Raw genomic sequence first — 10,751 nt, 5'->3', positions numbered from 1 at the left:
AAAAAAAAAAAAAAAAAAAAAAAAAAAGACTCTTCTGGTTATGGTATAAGTGCCCAAGGAAAAACCATCAACACTGTCTAAAGTACTAGAGCAAGACCATTTTCCTTTAGTTTATTAACATGCCTGGCCTCTGTTGCTATATATGGGCTAACAGAGTTAACTGTTGAATAACAAAGCACTCTTAAACTTAGTGGCTTAAAACCATAATTCTCACAATTCTGCAATCAAGGCTGATCTTAGCAGGGCGCCTCTTCTGCTCCATGTGGTGTCTGTTGGGGATAGACCATCCAAGATGGCTTCTTCCTGACATATCTGGCATCCAGTGGGATGGCTGGAACATCTGAGACTGGCTGAACATTTCCTGTCCATGAAACCTCTTCAGTAGTGATAGCCAAACTTCTGTACATGGGAGCTCAGGACGCCATGAGACAGATTCCAAGAGAATAAGTCCTAATGCCCAAACTCATACCAAGCCTCTGCTTGCATCACACTTACTAATGTCCCATTGGCCAAAGCAAATCACACGGCCAAGGCCAGAGTCAATGGGGAAGGGGCTACAATGGGGTGTGAATACTGGGGAGCAGAGTTTATATAAATTGGTGCAAAAGTAATTGCGATTTTTGTCATTTTTTTTTTTAAATAAAAGTAATGGCAAAAACTGCAATTACTTTTGCACTACCTAATATATACATAGAGAGCCACCAAGGTATTAGTCTACAACAACCCGTTATATATGAGCAGCGAACACCAGCTTAACCCCAGGTTGACAACTGCTTGCTAAGACTCTGGGGAGGCAACAGAGCGGATCAGCCAGGGCCTTGGAGCCTGGAGGGAGAAAGCCTGAGTGTGAGTCCTAGCTTCACTCCTTACTAGCAAACTGCGACCTTTCTAAGCCTCACCTACACAATGAAAGTAGCAGCAGAACCTTCCCAGTGGGACTGTCCGGAGGGGCGCCTGAGCTGTTCCCGCTGCTGTGAAATGCTCCTCAAATAGAGAAGCTCATTTTACCAAACAGCTGGAAAACTCCAGCTTGGAGCTGTCTTCTGGGGGCTTTCATTCAGATTAGAAATGTTAAAGGGTGTTTTTTCCTCTCTCTTGTCATTAAGTTAAAAAAAAAAATGATTTTGAGGTAAAAGGACTCAGAGAAATTACTCAGTTTATCTACAAAGAAAAGTGTCACTGCCTTCCATGGAGCCCAAGGCACCTGGGGGATGCACAAATCACCAGACCATAAAGTATCCTCTAGAAAGGTGAGGCCTCCAGAGTCCACCATCCTCTCCAGAAAGAGACCATGCAGGCTTCTATTCTGTGCCTGTTACTAATGGGGACAACTTGGGGACTTTTCTATTCATCTCCAGCCATGGAGATGAACAAAACCAAAACATAGTACCCTGCAAAGTTCATTTAATTAAAAAGGAAACAAAGGGCCAGACGCAGTGGCTCACACCTGTAATCCCAGCACTTTGGGACGCCGAAGCGGGTGGATCACCTGAGGTCAGGAGTTCAAGACCAGCCTGGCCAATGTGGAGAAATCCCATCTCTACTAAAAATACAAAAATTAGCTGAGCACGGTGGCACGCGCCTGTAGTCCCAGTTACTTGGGAGGCTGAGGCAGGAGAAGCACTTGAACCCAGGAGGCAGAGGTTGCAGTGAGCCGAGGTCACACCATTGCACTCCAGCCTGGGAAACAAGAGCGAAACTCTGTCTCAAGGGGAAAAAAAAAAAAAAAGGAAACAAGCTTTGTGCACATACCATCCTGATTTATTGTATTAAAAATACAATTTGTGCTGGGTGCAGTAGCTCACGCCTGTAATCCCAGCACTTTGGGAGGCCGAGGCGGGTGGGCTGCCTAAGGTCAGGAGTTCAAGATCAGTCTGCCCAACGTGGCAAAACCCCATCTCTACTAAAAATACAAAAGCATTAGCCAGGCGTGGTGGCATGCACCTGTAATCCCAGCTACTCAGGAAGCTGAGGCAGGGGAATCGCTTGAAACCTGGAGGTGGAGGTCACAGTAAGCCCAGATCCCGTCACTGTACTCTAGCCTGGGCAACAGAGGGAGACTCCATCTCAAAAAAAAGAAAAAAAAAAATCCAGTTTGTTCTCACAAGGGGCTTTGGTGGTAAGGAGCGGGTGAGTAGGGAGTGGGAGGCCTCTAAGCCAGCTGAATCCCCTCCCACCTCGCTCCAGATCATTTTCAGAGCCCTGCTGGGCTTGTTTGAGACCGGCATCATGTTCCTTGGGCTTTTGGCAGCTGGGGGTGTCTCACGTGTCCTCATTTGGAAAGTCTGCTTGTAGCATTGGCAGGCACTGTGGCGACTGTGATAATGAGCTCCAGGCACTGCGATTCGAGTAGGAGCCGGTCCTGGACATTCCCAACAGATGGTTGCATCTGTTTCACTCCCCAGTCCCCGTGGAGGACAGCGCTCCCCTCCTAGGGAAACCCAGTGCCTGAAACCCAGCGGAGGCCACTCCGTGATGAAGTGAGGCGAGCTCCACGGACACCCGTCCCAGGTTTAAATGCCGGCTGTGCCATGCAGCAGCTGTGTGACCCTGGGAAAGTCACTTCATCTCTCTGAGCCTTGTTCCCCTCATCTATAAAATATAATTACATGTGCAGATGACTTGGCATGGGGAGTCCGGCACATAAAAAGCACTCAGTAAATATTCGCCAGCAAGATTATTGCAGGAGAGAAAGGGACATGGGTTGATACAGCAAATCTGACAGGGCAATTGTCCTCAAGGGTATTTCTCCAGTAGAACATTATTATTATTATTATTATTATTATTATTATTATTATTATTATTGGAGATGGATTCTCTGTCACCCAGGCTGGAGTGCAGTGGCATGATCTCAGCTCACTGCAGCCTCCATCTCCCAGGTGCAAGCAATTCTCCTATCTCAGCCTCCCAAGTAGTTGGGATTATAGCCACGCACCACCATACCTGGCTAATTTTTGTATTTTTAGTAGAGATGGGGTTTCACCATGTTGGCTAGGCTGGTCTCGAACTTCTGACCTCAGGTGATCCGCGAACCTCGGCCTCCCAAAGTGCTGGGATTACAGGTGTGAGCCACCACACCCGGCCCAATAGAACATAATTATGTTTTTCTTCAGGATGGTCTTAATTTTAGAATATTGTGAAAAGCACAGAGAAGCAAATGACCAGCATGCACAGCTCTGTCACCTGAGGCATTAACTTGTAATGTCCTTCCTTCTAGTTCTAGTAGATGTTCTTTAGTGTCTGCACATTCAAGGGTTAGGTATTTATTGTAGTCTTCGCTATCTGGGCTTATTTATAGCCCTCTGTTTTGGGAAGGCTTTCCAGTTACTTGAAAGGATTTGAGTGTTGTGATCTAAGCTGTTTCTGCTTTAGGGGGCACCTGAAGTCCAGTAACGCTGTCATTCTTGCAGCCTCAGTACAGGTATGGCTTTGATGGTCTTGGACAAGATCTAGGAAGATTCTCTGGTTTACCAGGCAGAGACTCTTGTTCTCTTCCCTTACTTTCTCCCAAAGAGTCTCTCTCTCTCTGTTTTGAGCCACCTAAAGCTGGGGGTGGAGTGAGACAAGCACCCCTGTAGCCGCCACCACTGTAAGTGTGCTGGGCCAGACCTGAATCCAGCACAGCACTGGGTCTTACCCAAGCCCTGCCGTAACCACTCCCTGGCAACTGCCTATGTTCGCTCAAGACTGTAGGGCTCTGCAATTAGCAGGTAGCAAAACCAGCCAGGCCTGTGTCCTTCCCTGCAGGGCGGTGAGTTCCCCCAGGCCCTGGGTGAGTCCAGAAGAGCCGTCTGGACGTCAGGGACTACAGCCAAAAAACTTAGATGTCTACCCAGTGTTCTATTGTATTGCGGCTGAGCTGGCACTCAAATTACAGGACACAGTCCTTTCCACTCTTCCCTCCCCTTTCCTTCTAGTTCTTTCACTCACTGATTTTATAAAAAGGAGAATTTGTCCAATACATTGTTTCATTACCTAGTATAGTTCCTTTAATGACACATCACAGACATCTTTTAACATAATCATTACATATTTCTTCTGTAACCATAATTTTAAACATCTACACAGGATTTCATTGAACAGTAACTTCAGTCCCTGCTTCCTGAACACCGAGGTGCTCAATAACTTACATACATTACCTCCCTGAGGTCTCTTGGAGGTAGGCATGGTTGCTGCCATCTTATAGATGGGGAGGCCAAGGCTAGGACATGCAAAGCCACAGCCCAGGGTCACACAACTGGTCAGAGACAGGATCAGGATTCGAGCCCAGGTGTGTTTACCTCCAAACCCAAAGGATTTCTGTTGCGGAGGAAGGCTGGCTGCCCCCAGAGGAGGCTACAGCATGTAGTAGGATTCATTTCATGGCAATTCATCAAGCTGTAGGTTTGTGTGTGTTTGATTGAAGCATTACCTACACTTTTTTGAGTGGGGCTCTGCAGTTAGCAGGTAGCAAAACCAGCCAGGCCTGTGTCCTTCCCTGCAGGGCGGTGTACACTTTTTTGAGTGTAGGTAATGCTTCAATCAAAATTTACATTAGGCCTGTTGCAGTGGCTCACACCTGTAAGCCCAGCACTTTGGGAGTCCGAGGCAGGCAGATCACTTGAGCCCAGGCATTTGAGATCAGCCTGGCCACCGTAGTGAAACCCCATCTCTACTAAAAATACAAAAACTAGCTGGGCACAGTGGTGCATGTCTATGGTCCCAGCTACTTGGGAGGCTGAGGCATGAGAATCACTTGAACCCGGGAGGCAGAGTTTGCAATGAGCCAAGATCAAGCCACTGCACTCCAGCATGGGTGACAAAGCTAGACTCTGTCTCTAAAAAAAAAGAAAAAAAAGAATTACATTGGAAGTTGGGTATGGTGGTGTGCACCTGTAGTTCCAGCTACTTGGCAGGCTGAAGTGGGAGGGTCACTTGAGCCCAGGAATTCAAGGCCAGCCTGGGCAACATAGCAGTCTTGCCACTTTAAAAAAAATCAGAGGGCCAGGCGCGGTGGCTTAAGCCTGTAATCCCAGCACTTTGGGAGGCCGAGACAGGCGGATCATGAGGTCAGGAGATCGAGACCATCCTGGCTAACACGGTGAAACCTCGTCTCTACTAAAATACAAAACTAGCCGGGCGAGGTGGCGGGCGCCTGTAGTCCCAGCTACTCGGGAGGCTGAGGCAGGAGAATGGTGTAAATCCGGGAGGCGGAGCTTGCAGTGAGCTGAGATCCGGCCACTGCACTCCAGCCTGGGCGACAGAGCGAGACTCCGCCTCAAAAAAAAAAAAAAAAATCAGAAAGGGGCCAGGTGCAATGGCTCATTCCTGTAATCCCAGCACCCGAGGCGGGTGGATCACCTGAGGTCAGGGGTTCAAGACCAGCCTGGCCAACATGGGCCACCAAATATCCCGTGTGTATTTTTAGTCTGTACTAAAAATACAAACAATGAGCTAGGCATGGTGGCAGATGCCTGTGTTCCCAGCTACTCAGGGGGCTGAGGGAGGAGAATTGCTTGAACCCAGGAGGTGGAGGTCGCAGTGAGCCAAGATTATACCATTGCACTTCAGCCTGGGCAACAAGAGTGAAACTTTGCCTCAAAAAAAAAAAAAATCAGAAAGTATCTGCCAATAAACAGCTGACTATACATTTTTCCCTTCTCCCACCATACCCAGAGCTCCGACCAGCCAGCCTGGTGGTCCTGCCCAGGTCCCTTGCTCCAGCGTTTGAAAGATTCTGCCAGGCCAACACTGGTCCTCTGCCCCTGCTGGGCCAGAGTGAGCCAGAAAAGTGGATGCTGCCCGCTCAAGGTGCTGTCTCAGAGACCAGGTAAAAAGCTTGGGTTATTGTGGGTTAAAGCTTGGGAGTGTCCAGGTGCTGTAGCCAGGTGTCTCTGTTATCCGGGACCTCTCTGTCCAACCTCAGGGACCTTCACAGTGCCTGGCACAGAACCTCACTCATGGCTGTTGCTCAGGAACGAGCTGCCCTCCCCACTGTTCTGACCCCTTCCCCTATCACCTGGCCCCTGCCCTGGCTAAGATCTGTGGGATCATGGAGAAAGTCCAGCCCTGGAGAAATCCCACTGACTCCACCATCTGTCCACTCCATTGCCCAAGCCAGAAACCCGCCTGCACAGGATTAAGAAGAAAATAAAAAACACTTGCATTACCAGGACCCAGAGACAGATATTGTGTCTATTCTCCTAGGCTTTTAAACTAGAACCTATCTAGTAAATGGCCCCACTGATTCTGGGTCGGTGTACCTCTCCCGCAAGTCTACCTTTCCTACGGCACCAGCACAGACTGGCATCTTCCCTGGCCTAGCCCTAGTCTCATCCTTCCTTCCCCCACCCTGTCATTGTCTGCTCTCCTAGCAGAGTGACTTTTTCTAATGCTAAACCGGATCATGTGGCTCTCAGACTGGGTGCCGTGGTTCATGCCTGTAATCCCAGTACTTTGGGAGGCTGAGGCAGGAGGATGGCTTGAGCCCAGGAGTTTGAGACCAGCCTGGGCCACATAGGGAAGACCTGGTCTCTACAAATTTTTTTTTTTAAAATTAACTGGGCATAGCAGTGCACACCTGTGGTCCCAGCTACTCGGGAGGCTGAGGAGGATCGCTTGAGACCAGGAGGTTGAGTCTGCAGTGAGCTGAGATCATGTCACTGCACTCCAGCCTGGGCAACAGCGCAAGACTCTGTCTCAAAATATATGTATATATAAAATAAAATAAAATTCTTCAGCATCTTCTCATGGCTTGGACCTCAGCCTGATCTCAAGATCCATGGTGACCTGGCCCCAGCTCAGTTTCTCCCCTGACCCCTGACACTCCAGTCATCCCCAACCAGCTCCCGAGACAGAAAGCTCCCCAGGAACTTTCTGTCATGATCATTTTAGGATGGGAAGGTCCTTTGGAGACCCCATCTGGGTCCGCGATTGTGACTTTACATTTTTCCCTGGTGCCTCCTATGCTGCCAACTTGGAGACTCCTAGAGCAGGTCGCCCAGTGGGCTTCCACGTGCCGCTTCCTCTGCCTGGGTGTGCCTTCTTCCTTGCCCAACTGGCGAACTCCTATTCATGCGAACTCCTATTCATGCCTCAAGACCCAGCACCTAACTCCTTTATGGAAGAGAATTGATTTCCCCCTTCTCTGTGTCACGCTACCCAGTCTGTTGACATTCACTGCTGTGTATTGCCAGTATGTTTTCAATAGAGTCTCACCTATCAATGTAGGATTATGAGCTCTTTAAACGCTGGGATGGGCAAGGCACGGTGGCTCACGCCTGTAATCCCAGCACTTTGGGAGGCCGAGGAGGGCAGATCACCTGAGATCAGGAATTCAAGACCAGCCTGGCCAACATGGTGAAACCCTGTCTCTACTAAAAATACAAAAATTAGCCAGGCATGGTGGTGCAGGCCTATAATCTCAGCTACTCAGGAGGCTGAGGTGGGAGAATCACTTGAACCTGGGAGGTGGAGGTTGCAGTGAGCCAAGATCACACCATTGCACTCCAGGCTGGGCTACAGAGCGAGACTCCATCTCAAAAAATCAAAAAACATTAAAAAAAAAAAAAAGACCGGGATGGTGTCCCCTCCATTACTCTAGCCCCATCACCTAGCATGTGCCTGACATGGAGGCATGGCTCAGTAAAAGAGTTTGGAGTGAGTAAAGAAGAAGCTTGTAACCAAAGAAGTCTTTCAGCCCTACAGAAGAGTTTCCTCTAAGGGAAGAGAAAGGCCTCACCCACTGCTGGCACTGAGACGTTCCCCAAGACACATATTCTCTGTCCCCTTTGGGCTACTGGCCCTATCTCCATAGCAGAGAGGGCACCATTTACTTTTCTTCTTCTTTTTTTTTTTTTTGAGACAGTCTCACTCTGTTGCCCAGGTTGGAGTGCAGTGGCGCGATCTCGGCTCACTGCAACCTCCACCTCCCAGGTTCAAGCGATTCTCCTGCCTCAGCCTCCTGAGTAGCTGGGATTGCAGCTGTGTGCCACCATGCCTGGCTAATTTTTGTATTTTTAGTATAGATGGGGTTTCACCATGTTGCCCAGTCTCGTCCTGAACTCCAGAGCTCAAGTGACCTTCCCGCCTCGGACTCCCAAAGTGCTGGGATTATAGGCATGAGCCACCGTGCCCGGCCACCATTTGCTTTCTTGGTGGTTTGGCTTGTCTTGGATTGTGGGTATAGGAGACACACTGGGTGGCAGGTGGGGGTGTGTTCTATACATGCTGATTTAATAGTTTCTGATCTGAGGACATTTGAAGGATGCCAAGAAGGCCCCCTGCTGAAAACTATGCTCCCCACCCAAGTGCCAGGGCTGGAAATTTCAGCACTAGACATCCTCTTCTCTCTCCACAGTCCTTCTATTGTGTATTATCAGGGGCCACAGTGAGGGTCTGGGGCCCTGCCAGCTTTCCCTTTGTGTCTACAGGATGGGCCACCCCCAGTTCTGGAAATACGAGTTCGGTGCCTGCACCGGCAGCCTGGCTTCGCTGGAGCAGTACTCAGAGCAGCTGAAGGACATGGTGGCGTTCCTCTTGGGCTGCAGCTTCTCCCTGGAGGAGGCCTTGGAGAAAGCAGAGCTCCCCAGAAGAGACCCAGCAGGTCACAGCCGGGCGGCTGCATACAAGGTAGGGACACAGCCCACAGCCCACAAGGGCAGAATGGCCTGAAAATGCAGATCAACTTACATCTTCCTGGGGCAGAGAGAACATGGGCACGGGAGGTGGAAAACCTAAGCTCCAGCCCCAGCCCAGCCACTTTCTAGCTGTGCAACCCAGGAGAAATGATTGATCTCTTTGAGCCAGCTTTGGTCCCACGCACCTCTGGGACCGCCGTGAGCACCCAGTGTGGTCCTTCTTCGTGGTTCAGTGCCTTAAACCAAACCCGCTTGGGATTTCTCTGGCTCCTTTAACTTCAGGCACCTCAGCAAGATTTTTATTAATCCTCCCTGGCTCGGGTGAGCCTCAGCCACGGGGAATGAGCCTAGCTCTGTCAATACCCAGGGATTTGTGGCAGAGCCTCGGCCAGGCAGTTCCTCCTGGGTTAGGTCTCTGGCCAGAAAGCCGGGTCATGTTCTTGGCTGGAGGTTGCCTCTGGCAGTCACAAACACAGCACAGCCGGCCTCTCTGGGACGTGCCTGCTGTGCCTCTTCCAGCCCTTACTTGTCAAGGTGAGTGCACTCGATTCCCTGGTTCCACAGATCCTTCCTGGACATCTGTTGGTGAAGTCTGAGAGTTCACTCTGCTCCAGCAGTGGTCAGCCAGCATAAACAGCCAGGCTCCAGGTTTCTTTATTTATGGAGGACTTGGATCAGAGATTTTGTCTTGGACTCTGGGACATTTATTAAAATGTCTTGGTTTGGGCTCCTGCCAGAGAGGCCCCAGCTGCCTCTGATCAGAAACAAAGCTGCCCATAGTCTGTGCTGCCCTCATGGGTGAAGTGTGTGCCCGAGCGGTTCTCTTGAAGCTAGGGAAGGGTGGGGATGAGACCCCAGCGGCTGGCGGGCACCCACAGCAGGCTCTGGCTCTGGAACACACCACTCTTTGTAGGAGGTGGGAGCTGAGAGGGCCCCATGGCTCCACATGCAGATTCTCATTTTAGATGAGGAAACCAAGGTCTAAAGAGAGAAAAGGACTTGCCCAAGTCCCAAAGCTCGGTGGGAACGCAGAACTCCTGGCTCCCATCTGTACAATGTCAGTAGCAGAGATGTGACAATTAAATGATGCTTTGCAGTCACAGGGTCTGGTGATATGGAAGCTGTTTGTTGCCTACAAAGGTGCAAGTAAGTGCCCATAGTGAGTGCTCAACACGGCCTCACTGACCCCGATGCTTATCAAATAACTTTCATCTAATATCGACACCTCTGCCCATGGGCTCCAGGGAGAGATGGCCAGGCAGCCATCTGGGATTCCATTGGCCACCCCCAGACGGAATGTGTCTCAGCCTTGGGGAGCACTGCCTGGGTCTGCCAGTGGCTCCAGCACGTCCCCTCTCCTGGGTGCCATTATGCAGACACTGCTGGCAGGCACACTGAGGTTCCATCCCGCTGCCGCCAGGGTGGTGATAGCAAGCTCTTTAGGTGGTGGCCAAGACTTCACAGTGGATTACAGTCCTGGCCATGTCCTAAATCTTTCATAAGCTCTATTGCAGGCACCAGAAACCATTCAGAAGGTGGGGTGGGGGAGCGAAACACCAATGAAAGTCACACCGATCAAAGCAGGCAACATCTGTTAAGGCAGGAGGAACCAGGCCATGCTCCATGGGGTCTGGGGACAGGCTTGTCACTGGTGTGGATTCAGAAGGCAGAGTGGACACCAGCTCCTATTGTGATGTTCTCAGTTGCCTCCCTCTGTCCCTGATTCACCAGAGGCTGTTTACCTGTGCTCCACAGCCTTTGCAGTCGCTGGAGAAATTCAGACCCTCCATAATATTGGATAGAAAAAAAGTACATTTTTCTTTTGCCTCCCTCCCTCCCTCCCTCTCTCACTCCCTCCCTCTCTCCCTCCCTTCTTTATTTTATTTTATTTTTATTTTATTTTATTTTTGACAGTCCTTACTCAGTTGCCCAGGCTGGAGTAGTGCAGTGGCACAATCACAGCTCACTGCAGCCTCAACCTCCTGGGCTCAAGAGATCCTCCCATTTCAGCCTCCTGAATAGCTGGGACTACAGGCATGCGCCAGCACACCCAGCTAATTTATGGGGTTTTTTTTGTTTGTTTGTTTGTTTGGTAGAGATGGGGTTTCGCTGTATTGTCCAGGCTGGTCTTGA

At 50.1% G+C, this 10,751-nt stretch overlaps 1 protein-coding gene across 6 annotated transcripts in view; it reads left to right on the top strand.

Moving 5' to 3' along the window:
- The window catches only part of DGLUCY (D-glutamate cyclase), a 160,959-nt gene that overhangs the window by 104,366 nt on the left and 45,842 nt on the right, over positions 1-10,751 (top strand). For all 6 annotated transcript variants that reach the window (XM_017863833.1, XM_017863835.1, XM_017863837.1 and 3 more), the window contains exons 4-5: positions 5,656-5,809; positions 8,412-8,610. In XM_017863833.1, the coding sequence (XP_017719322.1) occupies positions 5,656-5,809; positions 8,412-8,610 (353 nt within the window). The remainder of the gene's footprint in view (positions 1-5,655; positions 5,810-8,411; positions 8,611-10,751) is intronic.

Source organism: Rhinopithecus bieti, unplaced genomic scaffold (assembly GCF_001698545.2).
Source record: "Rhinopithecus bieti isolate Rb0 unplaced genomic scaffold, ASM169854v2 scaffold_68778, whole genome shotgun sequence".
Classification (NCBI taxonomy): domain Eukaryota; kingdom Metazoa; phylum Chordata; class Mammalia; order Primates; family Cercopithecidae; genus Rhinopithecus; species Rhinopithecus bieti.
This window is presented reverse-complemented; position numbering and strand designations above follow the sequence as displayed.